The following is a 17,282-nucleotide window of genomic DNA, read 5'->3' on the forward strand; positions in this document are numbered from 1 at the left end:
GCCAGTGTCGTCTGGCCCCGCGCGGTGATAAATGCATTCTGCTCTAAAGCAGATACTTCACAAATCATAATTTACAGATGCTCCAGGACTTTCATGTGGGGAAGACGAATGAGAGGTCGGGCTGTCTGACTCTGGAGCCGCTGAGGACAGGAAGCCGCAGCCAGGAACCCGACAAAGCCCTGGATATACGTCTCTCCCTGACGAATGCGTGCACAAATGTAACGGCAAAGGAATTTGTGCAGGGAGGGGTCTGCCTGCCTTCACAGACTTCCCTCCGCTCACCCATTCATCCCCAGTCTCGTGTCTCCTTGCCAACCAATGCTAACGTTCCTGGGGTCAGGGAAGATGAGCCTCAGTCCCACACCTCTCCGATATTCCTCCTTCCATCCCGTAGGCCTCGGTTGGGGGCCTACCTCGAGGTTGGCATCTCTGGTGGGGGGCAGTGTGAGATAGGTTCAAGACAGTTAGATGGGGTGTGACCCAGACCGGAACCTTGACGGAGCTGCTTATCTCTTGCCACATCCTAAGAGGAAGGAGATCAAGAAATCCTGGCACAACGTAGGTGCTTTTATCACTACAGGCTAAAAAAAAAAAAAAAGAGCTTGTTTACCCATAGAGTGCCCCTCCCCCCCAGATTCAGGAGCAGGTTATTTGGGGCACAAAGAATGCAGTGTGTGTCCAGGTGAGGAGCTCCTTGGTCTGAGACGTTAAAATGTCCAAGAAGCAACACCTCACCATCCTCGGGCCATCTCTCTCCCAAGATGCTTCCAATTCTTAACCGCCTCACAGCCAGCTTTTGCAAAACTCTCCCTGCTCCATGCTAACTAACACCCCAGCACCCCAGGTCCCCAGGCATAGAACCTTTCCACGATCTATACCCAGCTCAGCTTACTTCCAAAAGAGCTACAGTCACGGTTTCTGGGTACAAACACTGGTCTCACCGCCAAAGCCGGATAACATCACTAGGCCTCAGCTCCTTCTTCCAGAAAATGGGTTGATAAGATGTATAGGGGCGGTCAACCGGTCGGTACACTCCAATACATGGAAGTACTGACTGCTACGATGATCAGTTCTCATTGCCCGCAACTACCTGACCAATCTTGCACCCCACTGCACCCCAGAATAACCCTCACTTTCCACCCCACCTGATCTGCTCACCTGACCCTGTGATGTTCTCAGGTCCCAGGCTCCTGAAACAAATCCAGGGACAGCTTCACAGGACTTGGCTTCCCTCCTCTGAGCTGGCAGAGAATGCCAGCTAAGTACTTCAGTAAAGACCGTGTGCAGGGCAGCTCTGCCCGTCTGCAGGGCAGCTCTGCCCGTCTGCAGGCTTTTTGCTTCCATTCTCTCCTTACCAGCCCCGCCTCCTGTTGCCAACAAATTCCAATGCCTTCTGAGGTCATGGATGCTAACCTATAATCTCTTCCCCTGCGTGATAGTCCTAGAAGATTTGGTTGCCACAGCCCTGCCTCTGCGTTCACTTCCTGATCTACAGTAAGAACCCACTCTCCCCAAAGAGTCAGCCACAGCTGCTCCGGTACCACTGGCAAGAGTCACCCGGAGTCACTGGCCCGGAGTCACCAGCTGTGTGACATCGAGAAGGTTCTTGATTTCTCCAGCAGCAATGAGTTTCCAAATGGACTTGAGAGATCCTGTCCAGCCGTGACTCTCAACTCTTCACCGACTGATGCGTTAGTTTCCACCCCTCTGAAACCGATCCACTAGAGTGAACTTAGAGGTGAGGGTCAAATTAGGGAGCATGTCTCTAAAGTTCTAGGCTCAGTGTGGCACGGCTCACGATTTCAAAACCATCAGCTGGTGGCTGCCGGGAGGTAGCAAGGTTGATCTATATTACTTGTGCAGGTAGGAAGACCTGAGTTCCCCACCCCCCGCCCCCAGGTTGGACACCCTCTTGTAGTTGCAGCACTGGAGAAGTAGAGTCAGGTAAGGCCCTGGGGCTGGACAGCCAATCAGTCCACTACTCTGCCAGCTCTAGGCCAGTGAGAATCACCCTCCAACAACAAAGTGAATCGTGCCAAGGATACGAACCCAAGGGTTTCCTCTGGTTTCCACAGGCTCACCAAGAGAAATGGGTATAGAGCCACATGTACACTATACACACAGACATGCTGACGCAAGCACACTTTACATAATTTCTCTCTCTCCTTTCTCTCTTCCTCTCTCATACACACTCTCACACAGACATACATACTCTCTCACACAGAAAGACACAGAAAAAGACATGCACACACCTCTTTCTTACACACACATATTCTCTTACACACACATGTGCCTACTTCCATATTCTCTTACACAACTCACACACTTTTTCATATTCTTTTTTCTCTCTCTCACACACACTTACTTATCTCTCACACATACACCCTCACACACACACATATTCTCTCTCACACACATACACTCACATAGACACTCACACACACACATTCTTACATATGCTCACATACAAGCACACACGCACACACACAATCACACACGCACACACACAATCACACACATTCTTACATATTCTTTCTCTTTCTCTCTCACACACACACTCTTCTGGATATAATAGCAGGAACAAGTGCTTCTGCCTGGGATCAACTCATTTTAACGAACTAAGCCCCACTGAGCTGCGCATCCCCTGAAATGACGACAGCTCCACGGAGTGGGGTGCCGGGCCCACGAACAGTTTCCCCTGTCTTTTCTAGCAGACAGGAAGCTCCTGACGCACACGTGGCTCCACACTCAACATGGTGAATGTGCATGGCCAACAGTCTGAAATCCGCCACACCATCTAACAGAATTCATTCGCTGCTTTGGGGTGGGCTTCACGTATTGAGTACAAAGGGATGAGAGCCACATCTTTAAACAAAGAACAGACATCCCTGAATCAGGTTTCTTCACCTAAGCTCAGTCACTTCAGATGTGAAAGAGTCACTTAAGATTTCTAGAACAGGCTGGGATGACACATTGGCCAAGATCTCTGATACTCTGGAAACTGGGCTTGAATCGTAGCTCTAACGGGGCGCCTCAGCCACTGTGCCCATTCATAACCTAGTCTGGTAGGCCTGCTTGTTCATACAGCTCTCAGACGCGCAATTTGCCATTGCTGGGCTGAGGGAATCACTTTTGGCAAGAGCTTATGCTCACGATATTCACTTTGGTCAAACCCTCCCCCAAAAGCTGTTTGCGCTTGGGTTCAATTTTTGTTTTGTTGTGTAATGTTTGTTTTAGCAATACTTTGTGTGCCCTAAAGGTCCTAGAAATTGGCTCCCAAAAAATCCATGCCCTATGATGACCCAGAAGTTCACCCCACAGCCTGTCCAAAACTTCACCCAAACAAAGGTTATGCAATAAGGAGGGCCCTAATTCAAACCCTGTAGAAACACATCCAGATCCCATCTGAATCTGGGAGACTATCTTACCCTCCTCTGCCTGCACCTCCCTAATTCATCTAATTACCCTGGCAAAGTGAGTAGTCCCTTTGCCCCCCACTCTCAGAAAGAGCCAAAGCTAATTGCCCAATGCAACCTATCTCTCCGAGAGCCTTAAAATCTAGATGAAATCATCAATGAGAATACGGAAGACAAACAAACCACCAAGAAGAAACACTAGAATGTCTCATTTTTTCTTTGACACTTGACATTGGTTTCTTCTGCAACTCCTAAAAGTCTAAGAAGTTGGTACTCTGGGCATCTAACTTTCCAGCTGGGGAAACTGGCACACAGTTAAGTGTCTTCCCTAAGGCTCCAAAGCCAGTAAGGGCTCAGTCAAGGTTTTGAATGCCGGCCAGGGCTCCGAGCCTCTCTGCAAGACTGCCCCGGGGTTCCGCTTACTGTCTTGAGCAGCTGTGAGTTCCTGCCTTCCATGCTTAGGCTGTGGCTAAGACCACATTTGGGGATAAGGAAAAGAAGAGGCCGGCACCATGCAGAGGATTGACCCAGCTGATCCCTAGCTCCTGACTCTACACCTCCTCAACACATTGAAGGTACGCCTTGTTGAGCTGCAATGGCTGTGCTATTCGAGCAGGCCCCCTACTTCAGGCCGGAATGCCGATTTCCCAAGCATTTCTGACTGGTTGATTCGAATCAATCCCCAGCACCTCATTCACGTTAACAACACAGGTGAGCATCCGGGTGGGGCGGGAGGAGAGCATCCATCGGAAACCCACCCAAAGACAGAACAGGCAGAATTGAGTCAGTGTTTTCCCAACCCTCCTCGACAGAAGCTAGGAGGCAAGTCGAGGATGTCACATTAATCCCATAAATTCTTTGCTGACGAGGAGTCACCAGGCACCGAATGGGCACAATACTGAGCAGTATTTTTCTGGTTTGCTTTTGGGTTTTGCTTCTATTATCTTCTATTCAGACAGACAAGGGGAATTTTCCACCTGACCGTTCCCATTCTTGACTTGAGCTCGCCTGCCATCTGTGAACAGTGTACTCGTCTGAGGAGGATGCGGACCTCAGGTTCCTATCTGTCAAAAGCAAGACATTCAGGAGTGGGTCTTGCTAACATTCTCAACTTAGCTCTCAAGTACAAAAGAAACCCGTGGAGAAGTGAAACCATTTTGGTAACTGTCAGTTCCTGGGCCTGAATTCTGCTGCCAGCTTCAAAATCTTTACATAATTTTTTTGAATAAAACAAGAGATTTCGCTGAAATTAATAGCACAATGGGAGGGTGAACCAGACAATAACAGCTGACGGGTCCTGCGGAGGGGAAATGAGCCTCCGTCGTTCTCTGGGTGCCCCCTAGTGGCCGCGAGGCGAAATCGTGGCAGAATGTTTCCAGACACCCACCAAAAGAGGAAGGCAGGCGCCTGCCTACCAGTGCTAGTCTAACCCAGCCTGCGGATCAGACAGCTAGAAGAACGCCTGACTGGAAGCCACAATGGAGCTCAGCAGGCGAGCATATGCCACAAAGACTCAAAGCCCCGCTGAGCTGACTCAGGAGCACTTAGGTGTGAGGGTCCCCACCACAGATTCCAGACCCGCCCTCCCCACTGGACCCCTCACATTCTCACATCTTCAACCTGCACAGTTCAGACTGCGTCTGTTTTTCATTATCCTGCTTCCCAACTTCCCAGCACGATTCTTCAGCAGCTATTAGGACAAGGCAAAGGAGCTACACTAAGTTTTTGCTTATTCGACATCCAGCCTGGGGAATATCACCTCAGAGGAAAAGCATGAATGAAGAGTGTGTCTCAGGCTCTTCCATTGGCAGAGAATACCTTTGCAAACACACACACACACACACAGAATTCTCAGCTTATAAAGCAAGGGGCACCTGCGAGATGGCTCTACAACTTACCATTAAATTCATGTATAGCAGAGCAGTTTAATAACACAAATTCCTATCTCCAACTCATTGATAACAGACTTTTTAAAGATGATAAAGCCTGTCAACCTGTGCAGTTAATCTGAGACGCAGAGGGGCTATGCAGCTGGTCACCTATTTGAGATTACGAGAGCAAACCTTGCGGACCACAGTCAGTTTCCACAGAACCGTCTCTGCATAAATATAAAAGAAAAAACATACCAACAGGCTGACAGCTCGCTTCCCCCTGCCCTGTAGCTACTGGTTAGGTTTATAAACAACAGCATCCCCTAACCCCAGAGAACCCTGAAAACCTGCACGCAAGAAGCGTCATAGTTTCTGACTTTGGCCCTAAGTTGATTAAAGTGTATCTGATATGCTTTAAATCAAAGAACCATGTCCGTTTCTGCCATACACCACACAAACTCTTTCTGCAACAGTCAGTCACTTTGGACCCAACTCTAGCCACGAGCAGTGTGGATTTCAAGAGCCTGTTCTGCAGAAGGGGAAAAGGACAAGAATCCAAAGCTGGCACAATACTGAGCCCCGGAGGCACTCTGGCAAGCACTTCGGCTGTCCCGGGGGCAGCTGGTCAGACCCCTTGAACAATTAATTTAGCGGTCCAGAAGCCAGGACCTGGTAAGGCGAGCGAGCGAGCGAGCCTGCTGCCCATCAGCTCTGTGTCTGGATGGCCACCCCTGCCCTGGACATGTCATGCTTGCCAGAGACCGGAATGCACACTGTCAGAAAACCTCAGACATTCAGTAGAGGCTTTTAGGTTTGATAGGCAGGAGGACTCTTGTCTGTCTGTCGTCTTTTGCAGCAAGAGCAGCATCAGGGCAATCAAGCATCCCAGGGAAAAGGAAAAGTGGGACTGTGGGTAGATGGGGTGGGGGGAGGGAGGGTCCTGAGCGACTACCGGACAGGACACTTGAGGGTCCAGCTTCAGGGCTGAGGGTGTAGGTCTTTCTGGAGTTGTACAAATAAAGGAACTCCCAGGCAAGGTCTGAAGGTGTGTCTTCAGGGAAGACCCCATGCTCCCAAAGCTGCAAAATGTTTGTGAACCCTAAACACTACTTTGCTAGCTGGGATTTTAAAAAAGGGGGGAAGCCCCCCAAAATATGTACAGACAGGATGTAACAAGTGTTTTCGGAGATAAACACCTGAGTCACAGAGTGCTGAAAGGAAAGTGAGGAGTCTGACTGGGGGGCTTCTGCTGAGACTCCCCTTGGTGAAGGGAACCCAGGTAGTGTGGTGTCCCCAGACCGGCTCCCTCCTCTTGGTCCACCGCGGAACTAGCCAGCCCGAAGCCCTCCAGGGATTTCCCTTACTCACCACTCGGCCTGAAAACCTCTCGGTGGCTCTCTTGACTTTGCCGTAGGTACCTTTGCCCAGGGTCTCTTGCAGCTCATAGCGATGCTTCAAGTTGTGTTTGTGGTGATGCCGCTTCACCCCGTGCGGCTTCCTGGGCTCCACTGGGGCTGCAGTCGCCCCGGCCACCGCCTCCAGCGGAGAGCCGGGCAAGCCCGTCTCCACTGCAGGGCCATCCCCTGCCGCGGACACTGCCGCCCCTTCCATGACCGAGCGCAGGGCGAGCCGAGCTGGAGAGGGCAGGACCCGGCACAGGGGCTCCGGGTGATCCCCGCCGAGAGAAAGCGGGGTTCGTTCAAGGTCGCCCCCGCAGCAGCATTGCTGAGACGACCCGACCTGGCTCTGGCCGCCGCTGGGGCACTAGCGGCGGCGGCGACTGCACATCTGGCGTCCCCGGCGCGCACGCTCCGGCGCACCGCCCCCCTGGCCAGCCGCGGCAATCTGCGGAGCGTCCGGCGAGGTGGCAGCGGTGTCAGAGGAGGCGGTGGTGTTGGCGAGAAGGAGGGGAGAGGGTGGCTCCGCCGCGCGCTGGAGGGGAGTGTTATGTGGGGCGCCGCGCCCCCCGCCCCCACGCCGGGGAGGACGCGCAGACGGGGCGGGGCGAGAGGAGAGCGCGGGGCGGGCGCCCGGGTGTCCCCACCTCCGCGCCGGGCCACCGCGCAGGGAGGGGGCGGGGTGCGTGTCGCCGTTCACTCTTTGTGCGGCGCGGCGCAGGCCGGGGAGGCGGCCAGGCTGCTTTGTCCTCTCCGGGCGGGGACGCAAGGTCCCGGGTGGGGTCGAGGTTTGGGGGTGGGGGGTCGTCAGTGGGCCTGTCCCCTCCCTGAGCGTCCCGCACTCACCCCCGGGAGCTACTGCGGGCGGTTCTCCGCTAACTCGGGCCGAGCGGCCTAGGATCAAGCTCGCAGGGGCCCCGAGGCCGCAGAAGCGACAATGCACAAAGCCAGGCGCAGGGCCCGCAGCCTCCCGGGCCACCCTTCTTCACGTTTGTTATGGTGTCGCGGAGGCCGCCAGGCCCGCGGGAGCTGGGGGAAGCTGGGGAAAGGAGGCCCAGCGGTGTTGGGTTACCGGCGGTGAGTCACGGGCTCCTCCGGCCGCCGAGGCCCTGCCGGCCCCCCCAGCTCCCGCACGATCAGGGCAGCTCCCTCCTGGAGCAGCCGCGGAGCCTGGGAAGTGCCCGCGAGGGATGCTTCGGACCCCGGCTCTCTCGGGGAGAAAGGAGGAGTCAGGAAGGAGGAACCCAGCCCTTCGCTAGGGCTCGGATCTCCTGGTAAAGTCCGGGAGTCCGACGGGGACCAACGCCGCCGAAGAGGCGAGACGTTGGGACCCGGATGGAGCTGGGTGCCCTGAGCTGCCCAGCACCCGTAGGAAGGCCCCTTTGCGACAAAGCATGGCTCTGGGACAAGCTAAGGCCTAGGCCGGCTGAGCAATTCCTTGTCCAAGCCAGAGGCCGCTTGCAGGCCTCTTGACTCCCTCAGGCGATGGGAATTTTCCTTTGACTAAAAAGGCCAGATCTCACCCCACCAGGTGAAGGTCAGGGAGGAAGGCCTCCCAGCCAGGCTGCCCTGGTTCTCCTAAGATGAAGGGGGAGAAAAAAAATTAAAGGTATCTTGAGAAATTTTTCAAAGTAATTTCACATAAATTACATTGTTCCAGGCTAGGGTGGGAAGACCGATCAGGAAGAACATCTGGTGTGTTCTGGAGTACTGGCGGCTCTTCCTCTGCCTCTCCCCCCCCCCCTCCGAATTCCTTCTGTCTTCACTCCCGGCTACCTATCACCTTACAGTGCACTCAGGCAACTGCCTGCCTGTGCGAGACCACCCCTCCCTGTTGCCAGAGTCAGGGCCTGAAATATACCTCAGTAGTACCCATTATCAGCCCTCCTCTGCTCTGTCCTGGACTTGATAATGGTCCTATCTCCAGGCTTTATTTACTTACCTCACTGATGCCTAAAAGCCCTCTGCCAGCCCCTGCCTACCTTAAAAGCACTCATATAAGACAAAATGCAAAGGCCATGTTTAGTCCTATCTGTTGGATCCACCAGCCCTTTCAGGGACTCCCTGGCCCCTACCCTCCATCATCCCGGTCCTGAAACTACACCCTGCTTTTAAACAGTCTGTAGACATCCCTGCGTATAGATTGAGAGACAGGTTAGCGACCTGCAGGTGGTGTCTCCAACCCCCACTGGATTGGCTGGATGACTTAACCTCTTAAGAGTTTTATTCGTTCATCTTAAAATACACATTAGTGGGTCTAATTGATTTTAGTTTTGGTTTGGTTTTCAGGTAAACAGATTGTGTCCACATTAGTAATTAAACTGCCAGGTGTCCTGGTCCCTTCTCTCCCCCAGGATGTGGCAGGAAACTGTCACTCCACTCCCTCCCTCAGGGTCAGGTCTAGCTATATAACTTACCCACGTTGAAAGATTCCGTGCAAACCCCACGATCACTGTATCTTCCACCCGGGGAACTTACAGAGTCAACTGGCATGTCCAGTCCACTCCTGACAAGCACTGCAGAGCGGGAACAAGCTAAGACTCCCTGTGACACGTTCAGAAAAGTCCCCAGGAAGGCTGGATCAGAAAAGCAGCACGAGCAAATTATTTTTTATTTGGATTTTTTGAAACAGGGTTTCTCTGCATAGCCCTGGCTGTCCTGGAACTCACTCTGTAGACCAGGCTATCCTTGAACTCAGAAATCTGCCTGCCTCTGCCTCCCAGAGTGCTAGGATTACAGGCGTGTGCCGCCACCACCACCTTCGCAAATATTCTTTTGATGTGCTCAGCCAGTGAGATGACAGATGTTTGATATGGTGGGGCGGTGGGGCAGTTCCGGCAGTCACACACTCTCAAGTGCAAGGGGCTTCATCCCTACCCGATGGATGGACAGAACCTCCCAGATGCTGGTAACCATTTTACAACAGCAGATGCCGCTGCGGAAGGTAGCCACTATAATCTCTGTTTTCAGTTGGGGCTGGCATATCAGAAAAGTTTAGAATGTGGCCTAACATTATGTAGCTTGTACGGAGTACCAGCAGCATCAAGACTTAACCCTACCTGCTCTCCTCTGCTGATGCCCCTTCTTAAATGGGAAGGAAGTAAGACCCCAATACAGTGTGTGGTACACGGTCATGTCCAGGCTGAATCCCTGTGGCATTGGTAACTAGAACACAAAACAGTTGTGTGACTATACGTGTGGATTTTTTAATTACATGTATTTAATGAATACAACTGTGTATGTATATGTGTACATACATACAGATACGTAGAGATAAAAGGATAACTCTGAGAGGTCACCTCTCTCCATCTACCATGTGGTACCCAGGGATCAAACTTTGACCATCAGGCCTTCATCGGCTGAGCCATTGCCAGGCTGTATGTGGTTATTTTTACACAGAGAGACTCTCCCCTCTAACTTTGAGAAGGTGGCTCTGGTGTCTGCAGCCCCAAACGAGCCCAGGTTCCTTGGTTCAGAGCTCGAATTCTAGAGTCAAACAACTAGGTTCCAGTCCTGGCCCAAAATTCACTGTGACTGTCTGGAGCTGTTATTTCCAACTCTCTTTGTGTCACTACTCTGACCTGTGAGTGGCGATGGGAACAACTGCAAGTCACCACCAGGGGTAACAGTATGTCCCACAAAGCTGCAGTGGTCTTCGGGAGGTATCAAATGCATACTCAGTGGCTAATATCATAGGGTTTGCTCCTACCAGAGTTCTGAGGAATTAGCAGTCCCTTGATCATACTGCCTGATAGCTTCTGGGTCTGTGCTAGTAGATCCTGGACAGATGTTGTAACATGTGTTATAGTAGCACAAGTTTCCTCACTGAGCCTTGATTACGTGGCCATTTTTAAAGCAACGTGAAAGAAAGTGTTTTATGTTTGCTTTCTTGAAAGATCTTTGTTCCAAAACCGTGTGTGTGTGTGTGTGTGTGTGTGTGTGTGTGTGTGTGTGTGTGTTTATGTGTATGTGTGTGTATGTGTGTGTTTATGTGTGTGTGTGTGTGTGTGTGTGTGTATTACTGGGGATCCCCATTTCACTGTTGAAATAAATGAATATCAAAGGTTGGCTACATTTCATGTTACCAAACAATGACAGTTTAAGTCAGGATTTGAATCCAACCATCTAACAAAGGCTCCAAGCTGCCTGCAGCACAACTCACGTGTGTTGTTGCTGGTCTGTATTGATAGGTGACGTTCAAGTTACCTAAGATCACGACATTTCTAACCCGGCTCTGTGAGAGAATGGACAACCAGCTTGAGAACGTGGTTATGAGTCACTGTGACAGAAGTCCGCCAGACTGGGGACTGTCCGCCAGAATTCATACCCCTCCACAATGAGCTATCACCTCTAGGCCCCTGTTTCCCAGCTGGTGATACAGTTCTGGGATGTTGTGGGATCTCATGGAGGTGAGCCCCAGTTGGAGGAAGCGGATCACTTCAGGGAGGATCTGATGAGTTATTATAGCCCTGTCCCAGATGATCTCTTCTTCCTGCTGCCCAGAGATAGGAGCATTCCCTAGCCACATAACTCCTATTGCCATGAACTCTGCCATGTCTTACCCAACACCAAGAACCAGAACCTCAAACTGTGAGCTCAAAGACACCACAGTTCCCCTTACATTGTTTCTTACTAGAGGCAGTGAGATTTTATTTATTTAGCATTGCATATATGAGGGATCTAGTCAGAGAAGCATTCCACAGTTTTACTGAAATGGTACAAAAATTCATTCAGTGATGCTGTTTCCCTGCTCCGTGCCCAGCTTTGGGTCTGAGGATGCGGAGAACAGCTCTGGCCTGGTTCCTCTTTCTTCCAGCTATCAGTCTAGAGTAGTGAACACAGTTACGGCAGCCAGCTGACCTCCGGTTCCAAATTTGGAGGAACTCATGCTATTCGAATATGGGACAGATAAAAGCAAATACTCATGAACTGATACCAAAAGCCCTAATTCTTTCTCCCTGCTAAATGGCTGTGGGGATCATAACCATGGCAATGGAGGGCACAGGCTTCAGCACTGAAGGCACCCAATCAGGTCCTTCCACCTGGGTGGTCCTGAGCCTCCTTCCCTTTATGTTTGTGTTCTCACCTTTGAAGTAGAGGTATCTTCAGCATTTTGGTTGAAGATTCATATAACTTGGCAAGTGTTGCCTAAAGGTGGGTATAGAAAAGTTTAGTCCCCAGTGTGGGACTACTGACTCAGACAGATGCACACAACACACACACACACACACACACACAGCCAAACAGTGGGTGGAGCTTGGGGATTCATGGATGAACAGGAGGAAGGATTGCTGCCTTTAAGGGGATAGGAACTCCACAGGAAGACCAATGGAGTCAACTAACCCACCACCTTGGGGCTCTCAGAGACTGAACCAGCAACTAAAGAACACACACAGGCTGGACCTGGGCCTCCCCACACATATGTAGCAGAGGAACACAACTGTAAAATTCCACTTCGATATAAGTAACTTTAAATTCTGCATTCTTTGACTCCCCTCCATGTGGGTTCTGACCAGCTTGTCCCAGAAGCTGTTGCCTGCATGTAGGATGTGTTCTTCTACCTGAGTTGCCTGTCTGGCCTCACAGAGACCTGAAGTGCCAGGGTTGGGGGAATACCCAGGAGGGGTCTCCAGTGGCTCAGAGGAGAAGGGGAGGAGGGAAAGATTGTAGGAGGATAGCCAGGAGGGGGGCAGTGAGTGGGATGTAAAGTGAATAAGTAAATAATAATAATAATAATAATAAATCAATTTTTTTCTGTAATATAAAGAAAAAAGACATGGGCCTATTGGGAGGTTTCCCAACAAACACATCAGGGGGTGCTCCTGGAGGGAACTGTGGGCTTCTTCCTCCCCTGCCTCTCTCAAGGAGCACCCCCTGCTCCACTGCATTCCCCCACAGACGCTGCGTCTCCTTGACACAGGCTCAAAGCAGTAGAGACTGTCAGTCATGCAATGAAACTTCCAAAATCGTGAGCATAAATATATGTTAACAATCCCATGGATTTGTTACAGTAGCAGAAAGCAGGTAACAAGAGTGCTGATTTAATGCAGGAAAATGAAAAGCAGCAAGAACCGTGAGACCCAAGCAGGAGCACGGGATCCGTGTCAGATGTCAATATTTTCTGCTGCCTTCCCCCTGGGACTATGTTCTGTACGTGCAAGCATAAATGGCAAGGTCTGATTGTAGGACTGATAGATGCAGGTGGGAAACGACACAGTCAGAGTTATCCTAACCCCAAATCAGAAACCTTACAGACACTAGCACGGTGGCCCAGGTGGAGAATCCCTGCAGCAAACTCTCTGTGCCAGTCACTACATTATTTATATATTTACATAGTCATGTGTATGTGCACTGTGCTATCTACATGATTACATAGTCGTGTGTGTGTCCACTGCATGATCTATGTGTTTACATAGTCCTGTGTATGTGCACTGCGTTATCTACATGTTTACATAGTCCTGTGTGTCCAGTGCATTATCTACATGTTTACATAGTCATGTGTGTGCACTGCATTATCTACATGTTTACATAGTCATGTGTGTGCACTGCATTATCTACATGTTTACATAGTCATGTATGTGTGCACTGCATTATCTACATAGTTCTGTGTGTCCACTGCATTATCAGCATATTTACATAGTCCTGTGTATGTGCACTGCGTTATCTACATGTTTACATAGTCCTATGTGTGTCCACTGCATTATCTACATGTTTACATAATCATGTGTATGCATTGCATTATCTACATGTTTATATAGTCATGTTTGTGTGCACTGCATTATCTACATAGTCCTGTGTGTCCACTGCATTATCAGCATGTTTATATAGTCCTGTGTATGTGCACTGCGTTATCTACATGTTTACATAGTCATATGTGTATGTGCACTGTATTATCTACATGTTTACATAGTCCTGTGTGTGTGCACTGCATTATCTACATAGTCCTGTGTGTGTGTCCACTGCATTATCTACATGTTTACAAAGTCCTGTATGTCTGCACTGCATTATCTACATGTTTACATAATCTTGTGTGTGTGTGCACTGCATTATCTACATGTTTACATAGTCAGGTTGTATGTGTAAAGTAATAAATGAAACAAATGGATATCCTGTCTACTCTTGGGTCCTATCCTCAAGATATCTGGTCATGCATATGCAAATATCTCCAAATCTAAAACAATAAAAATCTGCAACACTCTTGGCCCCAAGCATGTCTGTCTGATGAGGAATACAAAGTCTGTAAAACAGAATTAGGGTACCGGGAGGGTTCTCACAAAGTCCCTCGGGTTAGCATTTTCCTTCCCTTTTCCATACTTGACAGCTGCAAGACAGAGGAGACCATTGGGAAGAGCAAACAGGTATTGATCTTAGTTTAGGCACAATCTCTGCGACAAGAATTGACCCAGGCTGTGACCGTCCAACTCTGACAGCCTCCATGCCAGCAGACTTGACATTCCTTCCTCATCTTCTTCAGTTCCTTGTGCATGAGAAAAGGGAGCCGGGCTGAGGGCTGGGAAAGGGGTGGGGCTAGGGAACCTGGAAGGGGTGGAGCAAGGGAGCTGGGAAGAGGGTGGGGCTAGGGAGCCTGGAAGGGGTGGAGCAAGGGAGCTGGGGTGGGGAGAGGGGGCTAGGGATCTCAATATCCTGTCTTGCCCTTTCTTCAACTTTATATTGAAAAATAAGAGTGGTCCTCTGAAGAAAAAGGGAATGGACGCAGAGAAGACAGTACCGGCGCCACCTCAGAAGAGCAGCAGCCAGAGAGCAGAGATTTGAAATAGGCATTGGAAGATATACGGGGCCAAGGGAGGGAAAGTGCAGCTTGCTGCAAAGAAAGAGGCCTGGGGTTTTACTGAGGTCAAAGGGGCCTGGGAAGGAGGGGTACCAGGGAGCAGATAAGGATGATCTAGAACCGGAAGCCTTTCCCGTGAGGTGACACCGGAGCACAAGCCTCAAGGACATCAGCAAATGGATAATCTCAAGTATCTAGAGGATAAGCCCAACAGATTGGTATGAGCAAAGGCCCTGAGGCAGAAATACCCAAGACATGATCTAGGAAAGGAACGAAACGAGAGCAAAGCATTAGGGGCTGACACCAAAGAGGGGACAGTGGACAGCGTCCCTGTGGCTTTGTGGGATGACGTCAGCACTTTGGATTTTATTCTCTCAGGCAGCCAGCTGGCCAACGACAATCCTGATTTTGGCCCCACCACCTCCTCCCACAGAGCACCCCGCATTCTAGGGCGCTTCTCCATGGCCCACTCTTGTGACCTTTGCACATGCCGCACTCAGTTCTGGGAAATGCCTCCCGTCCTCTCAAAGACAAACTCCTGCCCAGCTCAGAAACTGGCAGAAGACGTCACCTCTCTGACCCTGCACCGGGCAGAACTAAGGCTTAGTTCTCTGTCCCCAGAGCATTCAGTTCCCGGGTCTATTATAGACCTTAGCTCATGACATTCCAATGGTCTATTGTGTGCCTGCTGGCTGCCCCCAGCTGCCTGCTGCTCTAGAATGAGCAGGTTTAGTGGAGTAAAATAGACATTCGGTGTGAGCTACATATAGAAACCCAGCCTTAAAAGGAAAAGGAACACATTTTGATATTGTGTCTGATATTAGCAGATATGCCGAAATATTACTTCAATATTTAATTTATTAAGGTTGTTCATTGATGAAATAGTTTACATTCTTTTTTATGCTGTCTTCAAATCAATTGTGTATACCAAGGTCATTTCAAGGTTAATGTTCAATGATTGCACTGGGATATGACCCTATCAAAGCAGGGAAATTACATTTACCAGAAAATGTTAGGTTGCTTCTGGTTTGTTTGTTTGTTTGTTTGTTTTATTTAAATTTTAGCTTTATAAAAAATTTTAACTCATTATTTTATATGTAAATATATATAAAATATTTATAGATATTATATTAGGTATAATAAATAAAACATATTTACATTATATAATATTCTATAATATATACATTTATATTATATATTACACATTTATATATATATATATATATATATATATATATATGAGTTCTTGTGTCATGTAGCCACATCTTAAGAACTCAGTAGCTACTAGTGGTTACCAGATGTCAAAATACAGACTTATGTCTCATTCTGATTTCCAGCAGGAGCACAGATCTGACTAGTACTAATTGGTTGCCTTATGAACATTAGTTGGTGGATCGATGGATGGACAGACAGCTGGATAGATGGACAGATGGATGGACAGGCAGATGGATGGATGGAAGTGACGTATAGACTGGTAGATGGAAGGAGTCGATGAATGGATAAAAGAGTGGATGAATTTATTTTACTTCCTCCATAAATTATTACCATATTTGGCTATCCTAGAAATGCCTAACCCAGGCAAAGAAGTAAGGAGGAACTCCAGGAAGATAAATCCACAGAAATCTTCACTGGGTTGTAATGACCATTTGGCCTGGACAGTTCGTCAGGGGCTCGGTTCTGCCCTTTGATCCCCTTAGCTCAGGGGCCCAGCCTTCCCCAGATGTCACTCTCTGTTCCTTCCTGCCCAGGATTGAATCCCCTCCCTCTCCCTCTACCATCCTCCCTCCCCTTCCCCTCCCCTTACCCCTACCACCCCCCTTCCGCTCCCCTCCCCTCTCCCTCCCATCCCCCATCCTCCTCCCCCTACCATCCCCCTCTCCCTACCATTCTTCCCTCCCTACCATCCCCTTCCCCCTCCCATCCCCCCTCCCCTTAACATCTCCCCTCCCCCTACCATCCCCTTCCCCCTCCCATCCCCCCTCCCCTTAACATCTCCCCTCCCCCTCCCATCCCCTTCCCTCCCTTCCCCCTCCCCCTCCCCTCCCCCCCAGTACTCTGCTCTTCACTGCGACACTTCCCACAATACACTCTGCTTTGCTTCTCTGCCCTCCTGTCTGCACAGAGTGGAGATCTGACTGTATTCCTATCCTACATGAACCCCTGGTGGCTGGTGCACGGTACAAGCTCAATAACAATTTAGCTCAGAAATTAATAATTTGTGGAATGAATAAAGGAGCAAATGGACGGCTTGAGTGCCGCTAATTCTATGATCCAGGAAGTGGCTGATCTTCCAATTTCCTGTCCAGAAAATAGCTACAGCAGCAGCGGGCCCTAGAAGTGGCAGAGATAATCCCATGTGCATCGTAATCATTTCATGGGGCTCATTAAGGTGTATAGTGTATAGTAACTACTAGGTAAACATTGACAGAGTAGGACCTGCCATTATTGCTATCTGCATAATAAATAAAGTTACTATTAGAGTCTTTTCCTACCAGATCCATGACCATGTGAAGCAGTGGCAGTGACAACTTCCCAGGGAACTCTATCCCAAACAAACAAAAAAACTAGGTCAGGAAAAACAGGCTCAAACGAGCCCTTCCTCCACACTCCCGCATTTGTTTACCTGGGTTGTTTTTGTTTGTATTTGTTAGCCATGGGAGACAGGTCTCAGCCCCAGTCAGCCAAGATCCACAGCGTCTCAGTGTCAGGCCGGGCATGCGATATGTTTACCGTCACCAGGGACTGAGGTCTTCGAAATGGGCACGAGACGGAGGACATTCCAGGCCAGTCATCAGATGGCCTCTGATGA

The 17,282-nt window shown here is 49.8% G+C and overlaps 1 protein-coding gene across 1 annotated transcript in view; it reads right to left on the minus strand.

The window, feature by feature from the left end:
* Nuak1 (NUAK family kinase 1) overlaps positions 1–7,233 on the minus strand; it is a 65,349-nt gene extending 58,116 nt beyond the window's left edge. The window contains exon 1 of the mRNA XM_052165321.1: positions 6,656–7,233. Within this exon, the coding sequence (XP_052021281.1) occupies positions 6,656–6,898 (243 nt within the window). The 5' untranslated portion in view covers positions 6,899–7,233. The remainder of the gene's footprint in view (positions 1–6,655) is intronic.
* Positions 7,234–17,282: the final 10,049 nt, after the last annotated feature.

This window comes from Apodemus sylvaticus, chromosome 20 (assembly GCF_947179515.1).
Source record: "Apodemus sylvaticus chromosome 20, mApoSyl1.1, whole genome shotgun sequence".
Taxonomy (NCBI): domain Eukaryota; kingdom Metazoa; phylum Chordata; class Mammalia; order Rodentia; family Muridae; genus Apodemus; species Apodemus sylvaticus.